The 27,349-nt window shown below is 51.5% G+C and overlaps 1 protein-coding gene across 7 annotated transcripts in view; it reads left to right on the top strand.

The window, feature by feature from the left end:
* RGS3 (regulator of G protein signaling 3) overlaps nt 1–27,349 on the top strand; it is a 150,012-nt gene that overhangs the window by 76,743 nt on the left and 45,920 nt on the right. For 5 of the 7 annotated variants that reach the window (XR_011484924.1, XM_020906641.2, XM_020906642.2 and 2 more), the window contains 2 exons: nt 4,777–4,820; nt 11,286–11,408. Coding sequence is in view for 6 of the 7 variants with exons in the window: in XM_020906641.2 (XP_020762300.2) it covers nt 4,777–4,820; nt 11,286–11,408 (167 nt within the window). In the remaining variant the exon portion in view is untranslated. Of the gene's footprint in view, nt 1–4,776; nt 4,821–11,285; nt 11,409–15,899; nt 25,385–27,349 lie in introns of those variants that run through there. The other 2 variants (XM_020906649.2, XM_020906655.2) reach the window with 1 other exon arrangement.

Here is a 27,349-nt window from a genome sequence, read left to right as displayed (position 1 = left end):
CTGGGCCGGGGTTTGGGGAGACGGGGTGGGTGGAGTCTACTGAGAACTGGTTGACTCTTCCCTTCCTGGAGACCACAACCCCAGGCTTGAAGGGAGAGGTGGGGTGAGCTCCATCTACTACTGGGTGGCGGCTGGCCAGGGTGGGTGGTGTGAGGCCTTGGGGTGTTGTGGAGAAACCTCCCCTCTGCTAAGTCACCTGTGCAGTCATGGCCTCCCGGGGCTGGAGACTGGGGGTGGCCACGGCCAGCCCTGCTCAGGAGAGATGCCCACAGCCACTGGAGCTTATTGGGTTGTTATGTGAGGGGGGTGTGTGTGTGTGCACGTGCACGCATGTGTGTGTGCATATGCCTGTCCTGGGTTGCCAGCCAGATGTTCTGGTCAGTCAGCAAACCCAGCAAGCAGGGCTCTCCACGGAGCCCAGGAACTGCTGGGAGCAAAGGAAATGGCCCAGAGACGCTGAGCTCTCAAGGTGCACGTTCCAACGCTTAGGTCGCTTTAGACGTCTTTCCAGGCATTTGTGGAGCTCTCGCCTGCTTTCCTGCCTGCCCCCACCCCACCCCCCGCTCCCTGAGACAGCCTTGTGGGTCCTGGGGTCGGAGAAGCCCAGCCATCCCTTCTCCAGCCATTGGAGTTGGAGCCGCTGGGCCCAGTGTCCCGAGTCCTGGTGTCCACACTCCCGCCCGCCTCCGCCACGCCCCCAGAGACTCGCTGCAGCAACGAAGCTGGCTTTTAGGAGATCCATCTGCAGCCTCAGCTGGAGTCTCTCTTGGCAGAATGGTCTCTGATTGCCAGTGACTCCTAAGGTTTCTTGTCTCTTTCAAATCAACATGTATGGGGAGTTCAGTTTGGGCAGAGGAGACGGTAAACACAGCACACCCAGTCTTTCCTGTGGGCTGGGGCTGGTGAGGGCCGTGCCCTGGCAAAGGAGAGTCTGCCCCACCCAGGGAGCAAGGACTCTCCATGTGACGTGTCTGAGGGTGCTGGCTCCGCTGGCCAAGCCCACTCCCAGGGCCGGGCCTGGGCATGGAACATCGTGGGTGCCCAGTGACTATTTGTTGGGTGAATGAATGAAGGTCTGAAGGGAGACGGGAAGCGAGGCCTGGGTTTGGGGGCCAGGGTGCACGCCTCCCTCGCTTCCAGCTGCTGACCACTTAAACCTTGCCCTCCCTCCTCCTGCCCAGCTTCTCCCAAGCTTCAGCCGGGGCTGAAAGGCAGTGTAATGGGAACAGGCGGAGAGCTGGCGCTAACAATCGGGACATCTCCGGTCAGCCGGGGCCCATTGTGGTCTCTTCCTGTCTCTGCCGCCCACTGGCTTTGCTGTTCTTTGTGTTTCTGCCTCCCAGGCGGCCCGCATCCCGCCCACAGTGTGTCTTCCTGACCTGCCCTGGTCTTTCAGGATGGCCTGGAAATGTCCAGCTGGTTCTTGGGTTCCCCAACCTCCCTGAGGAGCCCAGGCGTCCCGTCTTGGAACCTCAGCTGCTTGGGTCTCAGCTGCAGGAGCGCTTGGAGTTAAATTTAGTTGGTTGACATTTTCTGAGCATCTCCTCAGAGCCCCATTAAGTGCTGGCCGCCAGGGTAATGGCAGAGACAGAGACATAGTCCCACTTAAGGAGCCCCTGGCCTGGTGAAATGACAGATGAGTGAACTGGGAGAGGGACAGAGTATGACCTCGTGGTCAGAACATGGGCTTTGGAGGCAGGTGGTCCTCGGTTCAAGTCTCAGCTCTGCCATTTGCCCACTGCTTGCCTTCTGCAAGGTGTTTTGCTTCCCTGGGCCTGTTTCTGCATCTGGAAAATGGAGACAACAGCTTTCCTGGCCTGTCTCACGGGTGGAGAGGACTTGGTAACTGATTGATTTGGGATCTAAGGCCAGGCTTGAGAAGGCTCTGGGAAAGTGCCAGAGGGGTCAGACCTGGACCAGGAAGCCAGTTCTGGGCTTCCCTAGCCCACGATTGAGGATCGCCCTTGCATAGCCCATTCCCTTGTAGCTCACTTGGTAAAGAATCTACCTGCAATGTAGGAGATACAGAAGTCGTGGGTTTGATTCCTGGGTCGGGAAGGTCCCCTGGAGAAGGAAATAGCAACCTATTCCAGTATTTTTCCTGGAGAATCCCATGGACAGAAGAGCCTGGCAAGCTACATTCCATGTGGTCTCAAGAGTTGGACACGTCTTAGCAACTTAACTAAACTACTACCTAAGCAGCCCATGGTCCACGGCCCACTTTGCTTGGTTGGGTTCACCTAGAAACCAAGTGGCTCCTTGTTAAACTTCAGAATGATGCAAGTTGGAGTGCTGGATGGAAGCCCAAATGTGTGCTGCCTCATGTCCCCTTTCCTTTACACTCAGCCCCGTTTCCATACTCTGGAAGGTCCAGAGCCCACTCCTGGGTTCTGGAAGGGTTTCTGGTGGGGCGGAGGTTTCTTTCCTGGCTCAGCCACCCTACAGCCTCCTCTTTCTGCAGCTGCAGCTCCTTACAGGCACCACTGGGTTCTGAGTCTTGCAGTCCTTATGAGGCTCTGAGCCATGCTGAGTGCTGCCCCCATTCTGTCCTTCTTCCAGAGCGCTGCCAGCCCAAGGCCGTGACATGGAGCGGATGTCAGTGAGGGTCTGCAGTAATGTGGGGGTGTGGTGCGGGGGTGGGGGCTGTTGAAGCACAGAGAAGTTTCAAGGCAATCTGTCAGTGATCCCTTGCCACTGGGAATATGTGTCCTAGGTCATATCCCCCCGACCTTGGCCTCCTGTCTCCCCGAGGCTCCCAGCATGCTGGCTTTCCCCTCCCTTCTAGAACCTTCTCTTCTCTCACCACCAGCTTCTAAGACCCAAATTTCTGTTATTTTCTTACACAGATCTTTTTGTTTTCCCCTTGGCACTAAAGTCTGCTTCTGGAAGGTCAAGGAAACATCCTGGTTGTTTTCTTAAACAAAAGAAACCACCTCCCCTTGTCTCCACCCTCTGCAACGCAAGTAACTGGCAGAAACTTTGAAATTAGAGGTTTCTTCAACATGATTGACTTCTTATGCAGGGTTCCCCACCCCCCCACCAGTCCATCTCTAGGTGGGGAGAAGCAGAAGGATTTATTCTAAGTCCAAAGCAAACCCCCATTTACTTAGGAGCTATTTTTATCTGACTCTGGCTGGCATCCCTGGCCTTAGGGATAGACTTGCCCAGGAAACTGCCCATATACTTGCTCTGAGAGGGTTTGGCCTCCACCCATATGAGGGCCTCATTTACTACTTTTCTTAGGAATAGAAAAGTTTTTTCTCTTTTTTAGGGAAAAAAAAAATCTGTTTTTTTCCTCGTCACTTTTACTTTGCAATACTTTGGTTTTGGGTTTCTTGTTGTTGTTTTTTTTTTTTTTGACAATTTCTGTGATTCAAGTGTCTGTTGAGCATTCTGCTTTGAGCCTAGCATTGGTCCTGCTTCCTCAAGCAGACAGGGGCCTGGGTCAGGCCTGCGTGGTGAGCATTTGAGAGCTGGGTGTGCAGTGGTTCAGAGTGTGAGCTCTGTGGCCAGGCTTCCTGGGTATAAATCTTGGTTCTTTCCCCTTCTACCTGAGGCATGTTACTCATCCCCTCTGCCTCAGTTTCCTCACATGAATCATGGGTGAGCATACCCCTGCCTCATAGGGGTTGTCATGAAGGTCCAGTTTATGCACATGAAACTTTTGGCGCCGTGGTTGGCACCCAGCACTGGGTATGCTAAAGCTCTGTGGCAGTTTAAGTTTGCTGTTAGATGTGCTGTGTGGTTATTTGCCTCAAAAAGGACAACCTGCCTGGTGAGATTGAATGCTTGAAATACTGGAAGCTGCTAACCATCCCTGGCCTGTGCTCAGATGAGTGGTCCGTGGGAGGGCCGCCAGGTTCTGAGGAGCAGCCTGCCGTGGTCGGGGAAGGCAGCCTGGAGGAGGAGACGGGGCCTGCTTACCCTGGCGCTCCCTGGAGCACAGTTGGCGCTCCCCATCCCGTGCCTTTGCTCGTGCTGCTCCCAGCTTCCGGAGCGCCCTTTCTTCCCATCTTGAGTTCAAGCTCAAAAGGGTCCTCCTCCAGGAAGCCTTCCCTGACAGCTGGGGCTTATCTCCTGGCTCTTGTGTTTCTGAAGCACGCAGACCAAATCACCTTCCGCCCTAGGGTGGGTATTCCATCTCAGCTGCTCTGCTGGAGGAGGGGCAAGCAGCTGACAGGCCTCCCAGCTGCGGCCCAGGTGGAGAGGGTTTGGTGAGTGGTTGAGTGACCAAGGGTCAGAAAACTCTAGGAGAACACGCTGAGGGCTTGGGCCTGGGCTGGGAAGCCATCTCTCGGCTCCACCCAGCCTGTGATCCGGGATTCCCCTCACCCCACCGCATGGTACACATAGCCCACGCATTCCTTGGTGGCTCCTTGTGGCATTTCAAAACGACAAAGGCAGCGTGCTGCCTCCGTACCCCTCATCGCCAGGGGCATGGTGAGAAAGACGCCTCCTGGGATGGCAGACAGTGTCCTGCAGCCCGCGCATGGTGCCCAGAGGCTGCTCCTGGCCACCTCTCATGGAGGGAGAGCTCAGCACTCCTTGGATCAGGCTGACCTGCGGACAGAGGCCTCCCAGCTGTACCTCAACCTATTTAGTGACCAAGTGGGCTTTCCTCCTGAGATTTCCCTGCCCCGAGAGCCCGCCCCTTCTTCCTCTTTTAACAGGAAGTACCACATTCAGCCCTCTGGGTGAGAGAGCTGGTGGTGCTCAAGCAAACGGTTGACTCTGTAGCCAATTCTAATGCAAGTCTTCCTTTTTGTTCCCTCAAAGGTTCTTCAGAAGACCTGAAATTCTGTGTGCTGTATCTCGCAGAGGTGAGTCCTTCCCCCTGAATTTGAGGAGAGGATCTGTGTCCCGGGGCTGGAAGGAAGATGTTGGGCTGGGCGCTAGTGCCGGGTTCTGAGGCTGTCTCCACACCTCCTCCTGCAGTGGTTCTGGGCAGGTCCACGATGGCAGTGCCCCGCCCTGTGGAATGGGCCAGAGTGCTCTGCCCCAGTGTCCCTTACCTCTGTGTAGCAGAGCAGTGGACATGAAAATGCTTAAAGGGGAAAGAAAGAAGGACCCTGTGGTCTCCTGCTCAGGACTTCCTGGTCTCCAGTCCCTGTAAGGGTCACAATGAGGATGTGGCCTGTCAAGTCAGACATTGCCCTATTCATGGTGGCTAAAGAATCTGCCTGCAATGCAGGAGACCTGGGTTCTATCCTTGGGTCAGAAAGATCCCCTGGAGAAGGCAATGACTACCCGCTCCAGGATTCTTGCCTGGGAAATCCCATGGACAGAGAAGCCTGGTGGGCTACAGTCCCCGGGGTCACAAAGAGCTGGACATGACTGAGCGACTAACAACAACAGTCCTCTAGAGAGGGCCCTGATTCTCGTGCCCACCTCTTTCCTCCTCTCTTTCTGGAAGGTACCACCTACATCCCCCTCCTGCAGGGTCTTATCAGTGTTTTGAAAAGGCTTGAAGGTAACTGTACCTTTACCTAGCCCAGAGAATACACGTGGAAGAAACCGTCCAACATCTGAATTTGGGCTAGAGTAACACCCCACTCAGTGGGTTGGATGCTCTTCCCTTCCTGAGGCTGGTTATCCCAGTCCCATCAGAAACTCAGCTGGACACTGCGCCGTTGCTGAGCTAACTGGAGGCAAACAGCTTATTGCTTGATGTGTTTTGGGAGATGAAATATCATTTATTGTTGTAGTTCAGTCTCTCGGTTGTATCTGACTCTTTGCGACCCCATGGACCGCAGTGTGCTAGGCTTTCCTGTCCTTCACCATCTCCCAGAGTTTGCTCAAACTCATGTCCATTGAGTTGATGGTGTCATCCAACCATCTCATCCTCTGTCGCCCTCTTCTCCTCCTGCCTTCAATCTTTCCCAGCATCAGGGTCTTGTTCAGTGAGTTAGCTCTTCACATCAGGTGGCCAAAAATATCATTACCCAAGGGGTTTAATCAAAGGAGGCCTTGGCGATGGAAAAAGAGAACTACTGAGCCATACAAATTTTTTTCAATTTGCAGCAAGTTTTCTTACTCCTTATACCTCTGTTCATATGAGTCTGTTACTAGTTCCAAGCAGGGATTTGTTAGACCCATTCCTTCCCCCTGCTTCTGTTTGTTTGTCTTACCCAACAACAGCCCTGGGAAACTGTCAGTCTTGTGGGAGAGCGTGCACTGGCCGCACGTTATGGGTGAGGCCTGGTCTGCACTGGCTGGCCAAGAGGAGTACACCCTTTTGAGAAGGAATTTGCATGTTTTTTGTGATTGGAAGATCATTCCTTCAGTTCCAGGCATGTCCCTTTAGGTGACCAGACCCCTGAGGTTAAGACAGTTGATGAGATGTTAGCTGCAGGGGACAGCAGGGGGTCCAAAAGGCAGTGGACATTGTTGGAGCTGAGCTGGGGCCTGGCATGGCCATTTGAGGTCTGAAAAGGCAGCAGTAGCCTCCCGTGTCAGCGTATCCCCACCGAACACAGGAAGTAGCTGGTGGAGACGCTTCAGGGCTGGCTTGAATTTGTTTGGCGTGGAGCGGAGAGAGCAGCCTAGGAGAGGTTGGGAGGCGGGCTGGGGAGCGTCAGAGCTTTTTGCCTTTCCAGCCTCACCCATCTGGATTCCAGTTCTCTCCAGTGGGGCCTGAAATGAGGCTCCCAGTTCTTTAATGCCAAGAGAGCTATCCCTGCCAGGCTGGGGTTGTTTTTCCCAGAGAAAAGCACTTCTGCTCCTTGGTTTCCAGGGAGCTGTGACCTCCTAGCCCTCCAAAGACTGATGAAGGCATATTGATCTGGGGCCTTTTATTTCAGTAATGTGTCAGGTGATATGACCCCAAGGGGCTGGAGGATTGAAGCTCACAGGCAGCCAGTAGCCTCTCTTTTCTCTTAATGGGCTGTTCTTTACAAAAGGCACGTCTGTAACACACGGAAGACAAGATCCCTCCCTGCCTGCCCTGCGGCCTGGAACAAGCCTGCCAACAGTGGTTTTGAAACCCACGGAGAACTCCAGACTCATGTCTTAGTTGGCATTTCCAGCGAGTGGTTTTTCTCTTTGTTTCCTAACACGCAGGTAGTGTCCAGAGAAGAAACCAGGGCCAGAGAGTCAGGATTTTAGGGACGGTTTTCCAGTCTGCATTGAGAAAGCGCCAACTGCCTGGGGCAGGAGGGGGTTGGGGGGCGGCTGCTCTGATTGTTCCCCAGCAGCAGGTCCTGGTTAGTTATCAAGTGGGTTGGATTGTCCTGAGCAGTCCTCGGCCCTGAGGCCTTAATTTCCTTGGACAGGTGTCCCTCAGCCCCTGCAAATCCTAGAGACAGATGCAGCCTACGACTGGCTGTACCAGGGGCATGGGGTCAAAGGCCACATGGGTTAGGGACTATCCGCAGAGAATTTGATGCATTAATTTAAGAGTTTGCACTTTGGGGTTAGGAAGACCTAGACTGGAATCTTGGCCCTGTCGTTTCCTAACTGAGCGATCTGAGCAAGTCACATACTCATCTCTGAAATGAGGCTGAGGCCTACCTTATAGGGTTGTTGCAGTGATTAAATGAGATTCAATAAGATACTGTGTCCAAGGCACTTAGCACAGAACCTGCCACATGGTGAGTACTCAATAAATGGTAGCTATTTTTCCTGTTAGCGTCATAACAGGGGGAGAGCTCTTCATATTCATTTACTCTCCATTAGCAACATCGCCAATGATTTATCGATCCTCTAAAATAAAAACTAAGAGGAGTATCTCACATTCTTTGTAATGTACATATACTGTTAAATAAAGGAGGCAAGATCGCAGGTTCTGGAGGAGGCGGAAGACAGACTCTGAATCCCTCCTCTCCCGATACTTCTCGGGGCTGCTGACTTAACCTCTTTGAGCCTGAGTTTTCTCATCTAAAAGATGGTAACAGCTGTGTTTTTCCTTCCTCCGTATGTCATAGGGTCACTGGGAGAATTGAATTAAGTAAGAGACCATCTGTCACAGCAAGTGAACAAACGTAAATTGTAGTAGAAGAGGTTTTCGTTTTTATAAGGATAATATTAATTCAGGCACAAGGAGGTTGAGGCAAGATGGGGTTTTAAAGAAGGAAGGCAAGAGGAGCCGGGTTTCTAGTTGGATTTGGGATTGCTCAAAAGAATCCACCTGCCAATGCAGGAGACACAAGAGAAGTCCAGACCTGGGTCAGGAAGATCCCCTGGAGAAGGAAATGGCTACCCACTCCTATATTTTTGCCTGGAGAATTCCATGGACAGAGGAGCCTGGCGGGCTACAGTCTATAGGTTGCAAAGAGTTGGACACGACTCAACACACACACACACGCACACACACACACGTATGTTTAAATGCAGAGGTCTGGGCCCAGTGCTGTTGCATAGGGAGAGAACTTAGCTCACCAGCTGGTGATCAAGGAGGCCCTGCCTCCAAGTGAGTTTCCTGAGGATGGTTTCAGGGCAGCTTACAACCTTGACCTTGGAGCCTGATATTTGAGGACACAGTGTATATGAGTGTTCAAACTGATGAGTCAGGTCACAGAGTGGACCAAGAGACCCAAGCAGGCAGTGGGGGCCCCTGATTTAGGCAGATGGGAATTCAGCCTTCCTGGAGGAGGCTGGCTCCAGGCTCTCCCTCTCATCCAGGCCAGCCTCCCAAACTCCAGGCGGCACTTAGAGAGGAGGCTTGGGAGCTGGGGCCTCCCCAGAATGTGTGAGCATCTAAGACAGCCAGGCCCCAACCCCCGACTGGGCCTAGGTATAGGTCCTCGGGACCTCAGACACCTTCTTAAGATCATGGATGGGAAGGTGCTTTTTAAAATTGATACTTAGATAAAGGGAATTATTATTAAGGTAGAATCTGCTTTGGAACAGAAAGAGCGGGGGAAGTTGGGGCTCAGGGAGTTGAAAGGGTTTGCTGAAGCCCAAATAGCTAGGTAGAGGCAGGCCTGGGAGGCTTGTGCGTGCATGCATGCGCGCTAAGTCGCTTCAGTTGTGTCCCGATTCTGTGCCACGGACCGTATCCCGCCAGGCTCCTCTGTCCATGGGATTCTCCAGGCAACATTACTGGAGTGGGTTGCCATGCCTTCCTCCAGGGGTTCGGGCCAGGGCCAAATCTGAGGCCTTTCCACACTGACAGCATTTCTGAGTGAGAGGGGACCATAGTCCTGGCCCACCCCTCGCTGGGTAAATGTGACAAGACAGGGAGCAAATGGCTCTCTGAGCAGCTCCTGCCCCACCTGGCTTCTCTCTGGGGCATCTTGGGGTGAGTCCTTCCTTGCAGTGGGCTGGGGGTTCTGGCAAGTGGAAGTCTGTTATTAAGTAGTATAATTGCCTCCCCACATCCACTCAGTTCCCTGAAACCAAGAGGTGGGGCTTTCTTTCCGCTCTCCTCTGATGCTTTTAGGAAGGACAACTCTGAGCACTTTGGGGCTGGCACCTGGGAATACTTAGTTTGGGAGGTGGCCCTTGCCTGAAGGGTGGTATCCCTGAGGACTGCGTCAGATGGTAGCGGAGAAAAGGTGCTCAAATGCTACTCCGTGAGGCTGATAACCATCCCGGCTCAGAGCCTTGGCACTTGCTGTTCCTTCTGCCTGGAATGGTTTCCCCCTAGCACTTTCCTTGGCAGCTCTTTCTTGTTCAGCCTTGGCTGGGTGCTGCCCCTCCAGAAAGGCTGGCTCTGTCTATTGGGCTCAGATAGGACCTCTGCCTTTTGGCTTTTCCACAGTTTGTAATTACACTGTTTATTGTCTCTGCCCCCATCCTAAGGGCAAGGACTCAGCCTCTCTTATTTCCCTCTTCACCCCCAGGGGCCTAACACAGTCCTTGACATAAAACAGGTGCTCAACAAATATTTCTTAAACAAATGAAGTACTAATAACGAAGATAGCTGCTGTTTGTTGAAAGTGTTAGTCACTCAGTTGTGTCTGACTCTTAGTGACCCCATGGACTGCAGTCTGCAGGCTCCTCTGTCCATGGAATTCTCCAGGCAAGAATACTAGAGTGGGTAGCCATTCCCTTCTCCAGGGGATCCTCCCAACCCAGGGATCAAACCCAAGTCTCCTGCATTGCAGGCAGATTCTTTACCATCTGAGCCACCATGGAAGCTCTTTGTTGAGGCCTGGGTTATTGCTTGCCCTCCTGATAGCTCTGAGAGGTAGGTGACATCATGGTCATTCCCATCTTACAGATTTCTCTGAGGTCGACAGCTTGGAAGCAGCAAAGCTGAGATTCAAACCAGTCCTATCCAACTGCAAAATAAGGAAGGACTGCATAGAATTCTACACTATCCTTTTCTCTGTTCTGAGCCATCCAGCTCACACTCTTAGCTCCCTGGATGAATTCATCAAATCGCAGCCTTCTGCGGTTATAATCAAATTCCAGCGGAGACAGAAAGAGCTCACCACTCCCTGCGCAGAGCGTCCTGGGGAGGATGATAACGCGGGGCATGTTGTTCCTCCCCTCCCCGCCCCCAGCACATTCTGGCTCCTTCGGGGCTGACTCCCTGGGTCCCTGCAGCTCCCTGGTGCCTGTGCCAAGGCTGGCCTGGATTTGACCTCATTCCGAGAGTCTCCAGGGAGCCAGAGCTCACTGAGGCCTTGACTGGCCAAGCACTGTACTAGGCCTGGATGAAAAAGGCCTCCCTAGCAGGGGTTTCGGGTCTCGTTGGGGAGATGAGATAGCAGCACTTAACAAGGTTAAATAGCAGAGCGAGATTTAAATGGCAGCAGTGCCAGAAGCTTGCACTCAGCTGAGCTGAACAGTCATTGATCAGACCCAGCTCATGTGTCAGGCAGCAGCAGGGCTGTTGAAGGCCATGCGACTGCTCTCCAAAGACTATCTGGAGGGACCCAGGTCCTGCGTGGGTGCCCATCTCACCCTGGTCTTTTGAATAGATGAATGTGCTAAGGTCGGGGAGGGGTCCTCGCCCCACAGAACGTCAGAGGGGCAGAGACCTCGGCCCTCTGGGTCCCCCGCGTGCTCCCCCAGCGGTCGCCTTGTGCTGCCTGTCCCCGGGGGTGACCTCACCACGGCACTCCGCGGCTCTCCACAGGACTCCACTGTGTTGGGAACCGCTGCCTCCCTCCCCCTAGCCCATGGGCACCGGGCTTGCCAGCTGGCCCCCGAACCAGCTCCTCTGCTCTGCCTCGATGTCACTGGGGATTGGTGTGCGCATTTGTGGCTTTCAGCGGTCACTCCCCGCCCTGCTGCAGCCTCACCCACTGGATGGTTAGGGTTGGGCTTGGGCCCGGGAGCCCCCTGAACCAGGGAGCAGCCCTGACTGCCCCTTTCTCTGTTTCCTCTGACGTCAGAAGGCAGAGTGCTTATTCACTTTGGAAGCGCACTCGCAGGAGCAGAAGAAGAGAGTGTGCTGGTGCCTGTCGGAGAACATCGCGAAGCAGCAGCAGCTGGCGGCTCCATCCCCCAACAGCAAGGTAAAGGCCTCGCCGGGGGCTATAGCCCCGGCCCCCCACCCTGGCCAGCCCGGACCCCCAAGCTTCCGAATTGAGCTTGGGACCAGCCCGAGCTCAGAACTTGGAACTGGGCAACAGGCTCTTGGCAAGAAGCTGAGAGTTTCTCTCTCCTTGGCGTGTCACTGGATCTACTGAGCGAGTTCGAGGGTGCTCGGGTAGCGCGGCAGAGTTAAACTGAGTGAGACCCATCAGTTCTCGGCCCTGTTCTCTAATTTGCCTATGGCAAGGTCTAGTTCGGGCCGGCCTTCCTGCTGCTGCCTGGCACGTGGTCTCCTCTCTAGGTCGTGCCCAGGGACAGCACACTGGCCCGAGGCAGACATAATTGGGAAGGGACGCTTATGGCAAAAAGAAGCCATGACTGGTTCGATGTAGGCCACAGCCAAGTGGAGGCAAGTGGAGTTTTCCGGGGACTGGGGCCCTGCCAGCTGGAGCATCAGGGAGATTAGAGACTCCCAGCTGAAGCTGATCTGGGGACGGGCAGCTGGTCCTGTGCCTGTGGAGGGTGATGGGACCAGAGCTGGACCCACTGTCCCCTGGATGCCCGTGCCAGGCACAGTTGTATCCCCCGTTTTTGAGTCCCTTCTCTTACTGAACGTGCTGGCCATTTGGGGATTTGGTCTGATTGGCTGCCAAAGGAGCCAAGGTGGTTGGCTGGCCGGAATCAGGGAGAAGAAGGTAAAGGAAAGCAAGCGGCAGCTGGTCAACTCACAGGCCTCGTGCTGCTTCCAGCTGCATTCAGGCTGCCCTGCACGTGGCCCGGTGGGGCAGGCTGCCAAGGACGGGAGTGGGGAAAGGGACTGCACACCCCTGGCAGGGCAGTGGCGGCCAGCAGCTCCTAAAATAGTGTCTGAGAATTATATAATCTCAGATTCGACAGTTATCTTGTTTTACCACTCACTAAGCGTCCCTAGGGGTCCACCTGGGGACAACAATTTCTTCTCTAAAACGTTGTCGTGTGAAGGAAAGGCGACGGTGCGTCCACAGTTCATAGCACGGTGCCTGGTATTCAGTAGGTGCTCAGCCAACCACAACCCAGCTGCTTCTGCTCGGCTGACTGGTTCCCAGTCTCAGCTTCTGCTGCTCCACAGAGACCTGCTGAGGCTGTGGGCTGCCTGGCCCCCTTGATCTCAGGTGGGTCACAATCAGAAAACAGGCCACTTCCTCCTCACCGGGGCGGCTGCTGGGATGTTGCATGCTTGCACCAGTTTTCTTGTGTTTTAGTCTTAGCTCCTCCTGGACTGGGGAACAAGTTCTTTCTGCCTCAACTTCTCTGTCTGTCGGCTCTGGAGTGGGTTGCCAACAGCCTTCTCAGTGCCTTGGGGAGTCTCTCCATCTTCGGTCTGGGAGTCGGGGGACAGTTTGAGTGACTGTAGGCAGGCTGGGTTGAGAAGCGGGTCCTGGCAGGGCTGCGGGCTTGATTGACTGACCCTGGGTTTGGGGCCTGGCTTCAGGGCTGCACCAGGATATATGGGCATCCTGGGCAGGCAACAGCTGGACGTGACTTCAGATTAAAGCTCTTTTAAATGTGTGCTTAACAAGAAGCTCTGTGCTGGGCTGGAGGAGGGAGAAGAAAGTGGGTCTAATCATGGGGATGGCCTCGAATGGCCCCCTCACCTGAGAGCGGGCCCTGCCCAGATGACACACCCGACTTGGCCCACCCTCCTTGGGCAGCAATTAGTAACGACCTTCTGTTAGGCAGCCCCCTTGGGATCTCACTGCCCACTTTCCCTACCCACATCATACACACTTGAAGGGTCTTAGCAGTTCATTCCTTCTAGTCGCTTGCAGAATGTTCCCTGAGAGAAGTTCCAGTAAATAGGATCTTCTCCAGCCCCATGTGGTTCCAGGAGTGTTTCAGCAAAAAAAATCACCTTAACCACTGGACCAGGTGGCTTGTCCGGCCAGCACAGGCTGTCCCCCTGCGCTCAGCTCTGTCAGGTCCCTGCTGCCTTGCAGGTGACCACGAACCTCCTTGCCCAGGGCTGGGCTGCAGGCTTTTTACTAGACTTGCCGCCACCAGGGGAGAAAGAAGAGGGGAGGCCAAGCTGAGCCTGGACACTGGCTTCTCGCACTGGTCAAGCAGAGCTCTTTTGCTTGAAATCCGTTTCAAGCCCTGACTAGAGGAGCATGCCATTATTATTTTTTTTAATGCCATTTCTTTGTTCTTTTTGGAACTGTTCCTCCTTGTGCGCAGAATGGAAATCTCTGCCTAAGCCACTCCTTGTCCCCCCAACTCCAGTGCTTTCTGAGAAAAGACACTTTGCAAGGCAGCTCCCCGAATTCCCGTGCTGCCCCTTCTCAACCCTGTTCCTTTTAATAGTGTTTGCTGACCCTTGGAACATGCTGATGCTCAAACATCTCAAGGAATGCAGAAGTTCTTCCCTCACTTGCAAAACATGATTCATGTGATATGCCCTGAGCAGGAGAGCTCCTGGGGAAGGACAGAGGGTCCTGGAGGAAAGTGGGTTAGCGAACAGTCACGAGGTGGGTGTACCACTCCCTGCTGCGTGACCGTGGGCGACAGCCTCCCGCCGGGGCATGGTGGTCCCATGGTGGCCAGGCGGCTCATCCCGGCTCCTCAAGCTTTGTGACTCCCATGAAAGCTGAGGACCCAGGGTCGTCCAGTCTCCTTCAGAGAACTCTGCCCTGCAGATTTCTGCATCACTCGATTGCCTATGGAATGTGTGCCTCTCGGGGCCAGGTCTGCTCCCCTCGTGGTGGTGGGGAGGGGCGGCCGTAGGCTTTCTGTGCTGTGTCTGAGGGTAGCAGTGACCTGGGGGCTGCAGTGTGGGGGTCTGGGGGTCCCAGCTGGGACCAGGTGGTCAAAAGGAGACAGGCAGCATTCCGACTGCGTCCCTTCTCCACGGCTGCGATGTCTTTCTCTGGCCCTCTCCTGGCTGACCGCGGCAGGTGGGAGGCTGCTCCAGGTGGGCCTTCGTGCTCCCTCTTGCTGTAGAAGTGAGTGGCCGGCTTCCTCTCCTCTCCTAGCTCCCTTCTTCTCACCACCCCGTTCTTCCTCGTCTGCACTCTTCACCCTTTCTTGCCTCATCGTCTACCCTTGTGGGTAAACTACCTGTCTTCTCTCACCTGGGGTGACTTCTACTAAACTGCCTACCATGGGGAATGCTGCCAAGCTAATCTGGAATAACTCACAGATGGCTGTAAAGGTTCTAAGCTGATGGGGAGAGACAGATACATACTGGGTTGGTTATTCAGTCGAATATAGAAATAAATGTCCTTCCCTGGTAGCTCAGCTGGTAAGGAATCCACCTGCAATGTAGGAGACTCCAGTTTGATTCCTGGGTCAGAAAGTTACCCTGGAGAAAGGATAGGTTACCCACTTCAGTATTCTTGGACTTTCCTGGCGGCACAGACAGTGAAGAATCCGCCTGCAATATGGGAGACCTGGGTTCGATCCCTGGGTTGGGAAGATCCCCTGTAGAAGGGAATGGCTGCCCACTCCACTATTCTGGCCTGGAGAATCCCCGTGGACAGAGGAGTCTGGCGGGCTACAGTCCGTGGGGTTGCAAAGAATCAGACATGACTGAGCGACTAAGCAGAGCACAGCAGCATAGAAATAGGTGCCTGCTCTGGGCCAGGCTCTAGTTTAGGTCCTTTGAGGGGAGCTCTTGGCTGCCCATTCATTGTCTACTCACTGAACCTGCACTGAGCCCTTACCACATGCACAGCCCCAGGCAGGCCAATAGCATGCCTCTGAGGAAAGCAGGCTTTTGACTGAGCCGTCAGGGAGGGGAGGGTGGGGTGCAGCACGTGCTGGCTCCGTCTGCTCAGGGGGCACCCTGACCTCAGTGCTGGGAGTGCACGGAAGAATCTGTCACCTTCTTTCCTTGGGAAACTGCGGTCCAGTGGTGATGACAGATATGCCAGCCGCTGGTTCTAAAATAACATAGTGAGTGATATGGGAGGTGTGAGTGCCTAACTGCTCTATGACCTCAGGTGAGGCCCCGAGCCTCTCTGAGACTCGGGTTTTTCATGAGTTCGGTGAATGGATGAACTGGGTTCTCGCGAGGGCTAAACTCATGTAATGTGCTCAGCAAAGAGGCATACAAGAAGAACTCTGTGAATTATTATTAAAGGTATATCTATATAGGAGATTCATCTAGTGGCCTTGTTTACTGAGGCTGAATGCTGCCACTTTGACCACATGTGACGACCATTCCATATCACTTCCCGGTAGCCACCTGCCATATTCCTGGGACCGGGCAGGGAAACTGAGGCCTCCTGGGTCTGGTCTGGCTGTAAGACTTCTCCTAGCTGTGACACCAAGGTGCATGCCGCATGTCACCTCCACTGCAGCACCTAGAGATGGGGTCTTGGAGATGCCAGGGTCCGTGTGAGCACTGTAGGAAGGAGCAGGGGCAGGTCTTGGAGTCAGGCAGCCCTGGCCTGAGTCGACAGTGAAGCTAATTCCAGTTCTGTCTGGTTCCACAGAAACTCCACCCTTCTGGCTCTCTCCAGCAGGAGACGGGGCCGGCCAGCTCAACCAATGCTACCCAGGATAGAAGCTTTACCTCATCAGGACAGACTCTGATTGGCTGAGCAGACCCAAGGGCGGGACTCTGCTTCTGGCAACTTAACCCTTTCTTGGGCATCCCCTACCACAGAGTAACCTCACCTCAACTGGACCCAAACCGGAGGACCAAGATGTTGGGCCTAGGGTCATCTGAAGGGAGTGGCCCTACGGGTGTGTGTGGACTGGCATCAGAAGGACCGCAGTGGTATCGGAGGCCCTGTGGGCAGATGCAGACTGGTTCCGAAAGTCCCAAATGGAGAAGAACCAGAAGCTTATTCCCTACAAGGAAGAAGGAGGTGAAATAGCACGTGGGCTTCTGGTGGTTCCAGCACCTGCCTTGGGGGCAGGGGGAGAGGTTGGGAGAGGTCAGCGCTGATGGAGAACAACGCCAAGATAGGTGCCTGGCTGCCAGAAGATATCTCCACCCCTTCTCTCATTTGTCATCTGTACTCAAGCATTCATTCTTTCACTCGTCGGATATTTTGAGGGCATGTGCTTTATGCCAGACTCTGTGCTAGGAGCCTGAGATAACTGTGGAGGGTGAGATGGATGTGGTCTCTGCTCTCATCTTAGTAGAGGAGTGAGCATTACATAAATATTAACACACACACGCTTGCACACATGGTTACAAACTGTGATATCTATGAAGGAAAAGAAAGGATTCTTTCAAGAGAGAATGTTGTGTAGATTGCTGTAGGGGTGGGGGAGGGGCAGGGGACAAGCCTGACTTTGAAGCCACGACCTGCAGGCCAGAAAGGAGTTAGCCAGTCAAGGACTCTGGAAGGAACGTTCTAGGCGGACCGGAACAGCTTGTGAAGAGTGCCTGAGATAGGATAGGGGTGCGGCGTGCTGGAGGGACAGAGGCCAGGCTGCTGGAGCTTGAGTTTAGCTGGGGGGCAAGACCACCGGGGTGGAGACCAGGTGGTTCAGGGCTGTGGTGGTTCGTGTTGTACTGAGAGTTCGGGTCTGGGCACAGTGGGAAGCCACTGAAGGCTTTTGAGAAGGGAGTCACAGCGTCTCGGGGACCATTTCCAGAAGATGGTAGAACCCAAGGCGGGGGCTCCTTAAGTCCTTCAGGTGAGGGGCAATGGCGACCTGCCCTGGAGGGCCCTGGGGAGGTGGTTATGTGGATGTCCAGACCCTGGGGGTAGCGGAGGCTCGGATAAGAGTCTCCTGTCCTCCACCCTTCTCATCCTCCGCCATGTCTGACTTTCAGTGGATGCAAGTAAGGGTGAGGCCGTCCTCACAGAGCCCCTTCCTCGTGAGGCCTGGGTAGGGACCAGGGCCAAGTGCTGAGAATGTCCCCGGGAGCTGGCAGTAGTGGGCGCTTCTCCTGGCCAATTTGGGAGCAGTGGGGCTTCTCCAGGCCTCAGCAGGGGTGGCCTGTGCTGTCTGTCCATCCGGTGCTGAATGGTCTGATAGGAAACTGGATTTCAGCCGCTGGGAAGCTGACTGGGCTTGCTTTCTGCGGAGCTCCCGAGACTCGGGGACCGGGGCTAAGTGTGGCTCAGCACTGCTAGGGGAGACCCATCCTGCTGTGAGGCTGACTGGTGACCTGCCAGGGGACAGCAATGAGAGCTCAGCCTGCTGACTGCCTGCCGCATCTCCCGCTGTGGGCCAGCGTGGGGCAGCTTTCACACCCTTCTGTCCAGACAAAGCTCACACACAAAGGGCGTGTGTAGAAGCAGGGCCTTTTGCCTAGAAAGGAGGTCAGAGAGGCTGGGCTTCAGTTTAGGGAAGTCCCCTTGACCACTCGGCGTTGAGTCCTGTAAGATCCTCTCTGTGTTCTAGAGAGGGGGAGGGATCTTGTGCCCTGCTGAATTTGTTCAGCTGCTTTGACTACCTGAACCTCAAGAAGGGCGGCCCAGTAGAGTATTCTTCCCTTAGCTTCCCACAGATGGCCCTTCCTCCCAGCCTAGGAAAGAGCAGACATGCAGTATCAGTAATCAGCCCGGTGCCCCACCCAGCAGGGGAATGGCCGGCCAGAGTGGGACAAGCAGTGTCTATCAGCTGAGACTCCGCCTGCAGGGTTAACTCCGAGAGGCCAAGCAGCTGGGTCTGCACAGACAGCAAGCCGCATCATGTTTTCATTTGATTCCCTTACAAAATGACATTAAGGGGGGAGAGAGGCCCAGGAGAACCGCCTGTCTGGAAAGGCAGCCAGCTTTTCTCTTCTGGACCTGGGGACCTACCTCTGTCCACCACACAGGTGCAGAGGTTGGGAGCTCTGGTGGCAGGGCAGCAGAGACTCTAAATGCGGCACCTGGCCCTGGGGATGGCGCTTTCCTCCGCTTGTCCCAACAAGCTGCCGCTGCGGACACAGACATCAGCTCCTGGAGGGCCCTTGTCTTCCCGGTGACTGTGGTGAGCCACAAGCGCCATTGCTGCTCTGCCTTTCAAATCGATGAGACAATTAATTTGGCTCCACGGGCTCGAGAAGATGAAATACGACCGGGCGGCCATTGCTTCTCAGCAGCCCAGTCCACCCCCAGCCGTCCAGGATGATGAATGCGTCGAAATTGCCTTCGAGAGCCATAATCACGGGAAACATGGCCGAGCCCCTCCCTCCGCACAAATCACTCTAAGAAGCTCACACAATGGTCTCTTTCCTGATGGCCCAATTGTCTTGCTGTGTGTCTGGGGACCTACGAGCTGGGAGCACCGGAGCACAACCATTTATTGTTGAAAAGGCCATCTGTGCGATTTGAATACAAAGTGACTCTTTAAATTCCCCGCCCCACCCCTGCACATCCTTTGATCCCATTTTCTTGTTTTCTTTATTGTCTCATGCTCTGGGTCTGTTGAAACTCCCGGTCTTTGCTGCCTGGGTCCTTTGGCACTTTGGGAATTGCGACCTGTTGGAAATAATGAAGACATTTATTTATGTATGACTTTTTAAAAAAAATTATTTTAAGTTCTTTTTCATAAATTCTTCCACCAAAGCTCTGTATTTCTCATACATAGCACCTAGAGTGTTCTGCAAATTGAAGGTGCAGGCAATTTCACAATGTAGATGGGCGCCTCCAGCGAAAGCATGGGCATCAGAGATGTCAACTGGGGTCCCCAGGCATTATCTCCCCTAGGCCTCCCAGCAGCCCTGTTTTATGGGTGCGAGGGACTAAGACTCAGAGAAGTTAAGTGATTTATCCAAGATCACACAGCTTCCCAGCTGTGGCTAGACCTGAGGCTGAGCTAGTCCTCCAGCCAAGGCATTTCAACCTAATCCACTGCTCTTTCCAGATACAACGGTTTGCCTTGTAGGGGGTGGAAGTAAGAGAAATCAATTATCGCCTTCAGGAAGAGTCAGGAGGGAAGATACCCTGCATGTAGAAGTTGTGGCCCTTTAAGCTCTAGTTGGAGTCCTTTAGGACTAATAAAATGAGATGTCTTATTCTCTACACACTAGAGAGTAAACTTCAAGTTCATATGGCCAGGGGGCGGCCAGGCTGACAAGATAAATAGCATTATACAAGATTTGAAAAATCTGTTGTGAGAGACAGGAGGAACTCCAGAAGACAGACACTTAGCAGTACTGGGATGGTTGGGTTACCCCCCTTTTCAGTCTGGCATTCAAGAAGTGTCTGGCAACACAGTCTTGGGGTACCTGGTCTTGATAGAACAGTGGCTGAAGGCAGAAAAGGATAGATTCAGCCCTTTGACCTCCACCTGGTTAAGGGTGAGGTGAGAGCCTGCTCCAGGTTTGGGCCCAGATTCTGCTAGCTGACTGATTCCAAATCTCAACACTAAGTACGTGTGTGCGTGCTGTGCCGCTTCAGTCATGTCTGACTCTTTGCGACCCTGCGGACTGTAGTCCCATCAGGCTCCTCTGTCCATGGGATTCCTCTGGCAAGAATACTAGAGTGGGTTGCTGTCCCTCCTCCTAGGGGATCTTCCCAACCCAGGGATTGAACCCACATCTCCTCCATTGCAGGATTCTTTCCTGCCGAGCCACCAGCCCCAATACTAAGTAACTGGGTGTCAGATGGACTAGATTTCAGATATTCTCCACACAGCCCTCCCCCCCCCCCCCACAGCTCCCTCTCCCCCACCAAAATTGTTTTCCAGTCTCTCCAGCTTTCCTGCCTCCCCTTGTTTCTGCCCATCTGGCTGCAGAAAGATCATCTTCTTCCCCACCTTCCTCTTGGCCTCAGCCATCTTGCTATCTTCTTTTGTTGTTATTCTTAAAGAAGATCGCACAACCTTGCCCTCTGTCTTGATCTTATCTTTATTCAAGCCTTTCTCTGAATAGGGCCACCATCCTCCAAATTGTTCCTAGATCCTCAGTTTAAGGATAGAATAATAACAGTAAGTACTTTATAAGTGAGCGCTTAAGACTGTGAGCCTGGAGCAATGCCAAGCTCTTCACCTACATCTTCTCTCTTAATCCTCACTACAGCCTCTTGACGTTCTTTGTCATCTTTACACATTTACTTTCACTAAACCCAGTAGGTAGATAAGGATGCTGAGTCTTTGAGGAGAAACTTGCCCAAGGTCACACAGCCAGTGGGTGGCTAGGGTTGGAACCTGGGGGGCCCAGCCCCAGAACACTGACTCTGGATTGCTCTGTTCTACTACTTTCCAGCAACCACAGACCATCAAAGCTGGGGAGGCTGAGTAGTTCAACTCCCTGCTTCAAGACCATCCTGGGAGGCCATGGTCCCACCCCGGTTCTCTCCCCAGTTGCTCTGCCCTCCTGCTTTGAGCCCATAGCCCAGCCATTTTGAACTATATCCCTTCTCTAAATTCCCCGTGCCTGTTCCTCTTCAGGCTGTTTCTCCTGCCTGATATTGCCTGCCCACCTCTGCTGTTCCGGCCACATACAGTCCTCAGGCTTCAAGGCTCCCTGGCTTGCATCAGAAGTCCCTGCTTCCCCTTCTGTGCTCCATAGTATTTTGTTCATCTTTAGCACAATGTGTCAGGCAGATGTGTATCCCCTGCAAGACCATGGGCTTCTTGGGAGCCAGGCAGCCACATCCACCCTTCTCCCAGGCAGGGTCCCGGTCTCTCTTGCAGCATCTCCCTTGTCACTCTTACTGCTCTCCTCTCCCCTCCTTCTAGAGGTCAGCATATGGGCTCTGCATATTTTGAGATATTTTAATAACATCTGACTATCATAAGTATTCTCATAAGATTGAGATATTAATGTTGCCTTAATCTTCCTGAGGCCTGATGGTGTGTGTACTGCTGTGTGACGCTTGCATTTGTTTGACAAACCATCTATTTTTATACTTATAAGTTAGCTCTCTGTGCAGGGTTATTTAAATAAACTTGTGTATGGTCTGTAGTGGGGGTCATAGTTTATTTATTTCTGACTCTGTTAAGCCTGATTCTTGGTAGGTACTCACTGGATGTTGTAGAATTAGATTACGGTTCAAGTCTGTCACAGTCTAGAATCTAGATGAGGAAACTGAGGCTCAGAAAGGGGAAGTGACCTGGCCAGGTTCATGGGACAAGGTGGTGGCAGAGCTAGGACTTGGCTCAGGTCTGCTGACTTTCTTGGCTCAAAGCGTTTTCCATTGCACTTCAGTTTTGTAAGACCAGAGCCTAGATCCCCGCTTGGTCTTCAGCAATCTAGTCTGGCCAGATTCACTTCAGGGTTGTGAATGCCTCATATCCATACTGACTCATCAGGGAAGGAGACCTGATGAGAACTGCTCCTATGGTTCTCTCTCCTGGGTTTGTGGAGCACCCCTCTCACTGAGCTTCTGGCCCTCAGAGAAAATCAGAGTAGGATTCTGAAGATCTTGGTTCAGATCCTGATTTTGCTTGTAACTCACTGTGTGACTTTGGGCAAATTACTTCACCTCTCTGATCACTTGTTTCTTTACCAAGAGAAATGAGGGTGTTGAATTTAGGTGATCTCCAGGAGTCATCTCCAAAGCTCCAGGGCTCTAACAAGAGGTTAAAAGAAAAAAGAAATCAGACATTTTGGTCTTCATATTGAAACACGTGCGTGTGAATATATGCAAGTGTTGTTTTTGTTGTTTAGTTGCTAAGTCATGTCCAACTCTTTTGCAACGCCATAGACTGTAACCTGCCAGGCTCCTCTGTCCATGGGATTCTCCAGGTAAGAATACTGGAGTGAGATGCCATTTCCTTCTCCAGGGGATCTTCCTGACCCACTTGGCAGGTGGATTCTTTACCGTTGAACCACCTGGAATGCCCATATGCAAGTGTTGGACATGGTTAATATTCATCATGTACTTGAGTCAAATAAATATATCAGTGGATCTTATACAGGAAGAGGTCCTCATCTCAGAACTCAAATTATAAGCATAGCCCTGCCTCCTCCCAACCAAATGTGCCTCCTTCCAGGCTTGCTTCCAGGAAGACAGCACAATAGCTTTCAAGCTCAGAATCTTCTCCCATTCCCCATTCCTTCTTTTTTCCTGCTCACTGGACCCTTGTTTTAATATCATGTATATAAGGATACACATATGTTCTTTAATCTCTCTAACTCCTGGTCAGTGGCATACAGCTAACTTTCAGTGAAAGTTGTAAGAATCGGTGTGCAATGCCTGCAGTTTCTAGTGTGGTCAGAAGTCTCCGTTAGACTTTCCCCAGAAGTTGCCACTGACTCACTGCCTTTGATGTGTACCTTCTTTGGCTCAAACACTACTTAGGGTAAATTTTCTCAGTGTCTTTTAAATGTTAGTGGTTTTCCATTTTGGTTAAATTCTATCACAGTATCAGCTCAGTTCAGTTGAGTTGCTCAGTCATGTCTGACTCTTTGCGACCCCATGAATCGCAGCCCGCCAGGCCTTCCTGTCCATCACCAACTCCCGGAGTTTACTCAAACTCATGTTCATCGAGTTGGTGATGCCATCCAGCCATCTCATCTTCTGTCATTCCCTTTTCTTCCTGCCCCCAATCCCTCCCAGCATCAGGGCCTTTTCCAATGAGTCAACTCTTTGCATAGGTTTCTGCTATTTCTCCTTGTGGGAGAACATTAAGTGTTCAGTAGGCTATCATAGGGAGCTATGCTATACCATTTATAACACAATTTTCAATGGGAAAATGCTTTCTGAGACCCACTGTCAACTCTCAGATGAACTTTAGGAATATAGCTCCACACACACCCAACAATAGAGAATGCAATATTTATTTCATGAGTGACTAGAATTTTGATAGAACCACAGACTCTTTGAGTATGGAACTGAAAAGGCTACCCTCTCCCCCAGTGGGGTTCATTGATTAACAAGCTGATTTGTAGAGACCAAGAGAAGAAAAGGGTAAGAACTCCCAGCCAGCGTGGTGCAGTTGGTGCTAGAGGTGGGGGACCCTCCCCCCAGCACTTCTCTTTGGGGACGCTTGGGAGCCTGACAGGGAGGGGCACAGATTGTCTTAGAGACGTTCATCATCTCACTCAGCTGTGCCGTCTTAGGAAAAGTAAGTCACCACTTTGGGCTGTAATGGAAATAGTGAGAAGTGGCCCGGCTAACGGTGTTGGGAGAGGTTGTCTAGCCGACTGGGTTGTCTGTAAATTCCCTCCGTGTTCTGGCTGGAGTGGAATGAATGGGGCAGCTGTGTTTTACCTGGAGCTCTGAGCAGGACAGGGCTGGTGGAGATGTTCCCTGTTCTAAAAATAGCAGTGGGAACGGAGTTGAGGGGAAGGGGAGGGGGCTCCTTCGGGACCTGGGTGGGACGCCTCACCCCCTTCCTCTTCCTGCTGGGGCCCCTGCGAGGAAGCGCGCCATGGATTCAAAGCATTTAGACCTGGGGGGGTCCTGGAGCCATCAGCGCTCACAGCCCCTCCTCAGACAGAAGAGGAGGCCCGGAAGTGGGGAAAGGACTGGCCAGCCGGCTGGGGCCCAGGGAGACGGTCACAGATGGCGAGCTGTTTTCCCGCTGCGTTTACCAGGGTGGAGCAGGCCAGGCAAGGTTTTCTCTCCCTGCCTTTGGGAGCGCACAGGGCCTGGGAACTCCTGGGGCGGATGTGGTCAGGCTTCCTGATTGTCGCCCAGCAGGCGAGGAGTCCCCGGTTAGTCTGCCCTGGGCCCTGGCCTCAGCCCCTGGCCTGCCAGCGCCACACCCTCCGTGTGCTGTTGTCCCCATGCTTGCTGACCTGTCCTCGCGTCGGCGCCCAGGCTGTCTGCAGCGGGGGAGGGCCCGCGCAGCACCAGCCCGGAGGACAGAGGGCCTGCCCACCCCCAGGAACCAGCAGGAGCAGCTCGGGTAGAGGCAGGGTCTGAGCGAGGGGTGGGCAGGCCAGGGTTCAGATCCCAGCTCTGCTTCTCACCGGCTGTGGGGTTACTGGCAGGTCGCCCAGCCTCTGTCAAACGAGAGGACATGTCTCTCACTGGTTCTCCTGAGGACTAAGGGGAATGGTCTGTGCAAAATGCCTGGCATGTAATAGGCATGTTCAGCCATCCACACCCGTGGGTTCTGCTTCCATAGACTTAACCAATCCCAGATAGGGAAAAAAAAAAAAAAAATCAAGAAATTTCCAAAAAGCAAAAGTTGAATTTGCTGAGCTGGCAACTATTTACATAGTATGCGTGTGTGCTAAGTCACTTCAGTCATGTCTGACTCTGTGACCCTATGGACTATAGCCCACCAGACTCCTCTGTCCATGGGATTCTCCAGGCAGGAATACTGACGTGGGTTGCTGTGCCCTCCTCCAGGGGATCTTCCCGACCCACGGATCAAACCTGCATCTCCTATGTCTCCTGCATTTGTAGGCAGGTTTTTTTTTTTTTTTTTTTTTTTTTAAGTCACTAGCACCGCCTGGGAAGTCCCATTTATACAGTATTTCCATTGCATTTAAAGTAATTTACATGGCATTTACAGGGGCTACAGTACGTGGGGTCACAAAAAGTCAGACACAACTGAATGAGTTTCACCTAATCACTTAGTATTTTAAGTAATCTAGAGATAATTTAAAGTATGTGGGAGGATGTATGTAGGTTCTATGCAAATATTGATCCTATGCCATTTTGTATAAGGGACTTGCATTCCTGGATTTTGGTATCAGCTGGGGTTCCATGGATACTGAGGGATAACTGTACTTAGTAATGGTAGCTGTCATTGCTAGATCAAGTGTAAATGTGTGCGTGACTCTGCAACCCCCTTCCTTGGGTCCTTCATCCATGGGGGCATGGCAAATGTGGGGATTTTTTGTTAAATGCAGTTGACTTTTGTTGTATCGTTACCAAAGTAATTCATGTTTACTATGAATAAAATATTTAATACAGTTGAACCAGGAGAAGGAAATGAAGCTCACCCTTAATCCCAACACCCAGAGATAACCACTGTTAACATTTTAGGGTGTATGTATCCTGTTGGGCATTTGTTTATACACACACATGTCTTATTTGCAAATTAGCATTGCTAGTGCACACAATTTTCTTGTTTTTTTCCTGCTTAGCAGTGTAGCATCAATAAATGTTCTTCTACAACATCATTTTTAGTGCCTACAGAGTATTTCATTGTGTAGATGAAATGGGTTTTGTTTTTTAAAAATCTCCATTAGGTCTACATAGTTTAGGTTGTTGCCAGTATTTCATTGTTATAAAAACCTGAGATAAAAATCTGTAGATTTAGCCTCAGTATCCAGTGTACATCTCTGACCCCCCACAAATACTTGTTGATGAAGGAACGTTTTGTTAGAATAAACTCCTGGTAGTAGAATTTCCAGGTGACAGGATATATATATCTGTAAAGAAGGTTCTTGATACCTACTGCCAAATGACTCTCCAGAATGAATGTACCAGTTTATAATCCCACTTCAGACTGAGCAATTAATCCTGCTTAACCCCAGACTGTTCTTTTTTAACATGGGTATTCTAGCTTCCTGGGAAATCCCTCAGTTCCAAGCAAATTGAGATAGTGTGGGTAGGAGACCATTCTCCCCACACACTCACCAACAATGTGCCTTGTTACCTTTCTTAGTAGGTTACTTTCTTTGATTACTAGAAATGCTGAATATTTATATGCCTTTTTAGTTATTTACGCTGCCTCTTTTGTGAGTGGCTTGGTCAAATCTTTTGCCCATTTTTCTATTGGGCTGTTTATAGTTTATTAACTCACAAAAGCTCTTTATATAAGGAGGATATTTGTATGTTATCCTTTTATTTTTTATTATTTTAAAACAATAGATATTTCTGCTTTATAGGTAGTCATGTCTGTAAACTGCTTTGTACCAGCTTTATTGAGGTATTATTCACATGTCATACAATTCATCCATTTAAAGTGTACAACTCTATGCTCTTTTAGGATAGTCACAGACTGGAGCAACCATCAGCACAGTCAACGTTAGGGCATTTTCATTATTTCCTAAAGAAACCATAACCCTTGGTTGTCACCCACCCATTCCCCCATCTCCCCCATCCCTATGCAACCGCCCATCTGCTTTCTGTCTCTATAGATTCATTCTGGACATTTCCTGTAAATGGGATCATGTAATATTAGGTCTTTTGTGACTGGCTTTCTTCATGTGGCATGAGGTTTTCAAGTTTATCCATGTTGTAACATGTATCAGGACTTAACTCCTCTTAATGATGGAATAACATTCTGTTGTAAGGCTGTACCGTGTTTTATTTATTCAGTCATCTGTTGATGAACAGTTGGATTGTTTCCACCTTGGGCTATTATGAATAATGCTGCCATAAGTGTGTAGAAGTTTTTGCATGGACGTATATTTTCATTTATTTCCAGTATGTACCTTAGAGTGGAGTCCCTGGATCAAATGATGACTCTATGTTTAACTTTGGGGAACTGCTAGACTTTTCTGAAGTCACTTCATGATTTTATTTCCCACCATCAATATATAAAGATTTCTCCATATCTTCTCTAATATTTCTTATTTTCCTGTTTTTTAAATCATAGCTACCCTAGTGGGTGTGAAATTGTATCTCATAATGGTTTTAAATTATGTCTTTCTGATGACTAATATCATATACATAAATTAAAAAAATTTTTTGCCTTTAGTTTGGTATCCATCTCAGGCTCAGGATTATACAACATTCGCTTCCCCCTGCATTTGAAATTTATGGTTTGTTTTTCAGCTTTTAACACTTAGTCTCTCCTTGCTATTCTTTGGAACTCTGCAATTTACTTTGGTATACAGTATGAGCAAGAACATTTTTCCTTTTTTCCAAGCACTGGTTTGCGCCAGTGCTTGTACATTATGTTAGGATAAGTATCCTCTCATTGCTCTTCTTTAAAAAATCCTATTCTCACATATTTATCCTTTCAAATGAAATTCAGTGTAATTTTATTCAGTCCCCACCTCCTCCCTGTGTCTCCCCAAAGTCTCCTTGAGATTTTCATTGTAATTGTATTTTAAAATACACATCAAATTTGGGATTAAAATATACACACTATCATATATAAAATAGATAGCCAGCAAGGACCCACTATAAAACTC

The sequence above is a fragment of the Odocoileus virginianus genome, chromosome 31, assembly GCF_023699985.2.
Source record: "Odocoileus virginianus isolate 20LAN1187 ecotype Illinois chromosome 31, Ovbor_1.2, whole genome shotgun sequence".
NCBI classification, from domain to species: Eukaryota; Metazoa; Chordata; class Mammalia; order Artiodactyla; family Cervidae; genus Odocoileus; species Odocoileus virginianus.
Note: the sequence above shows the minus strand (reverse complement) of the source record. Positions and strands in the feature narration are given on the sequence as shown.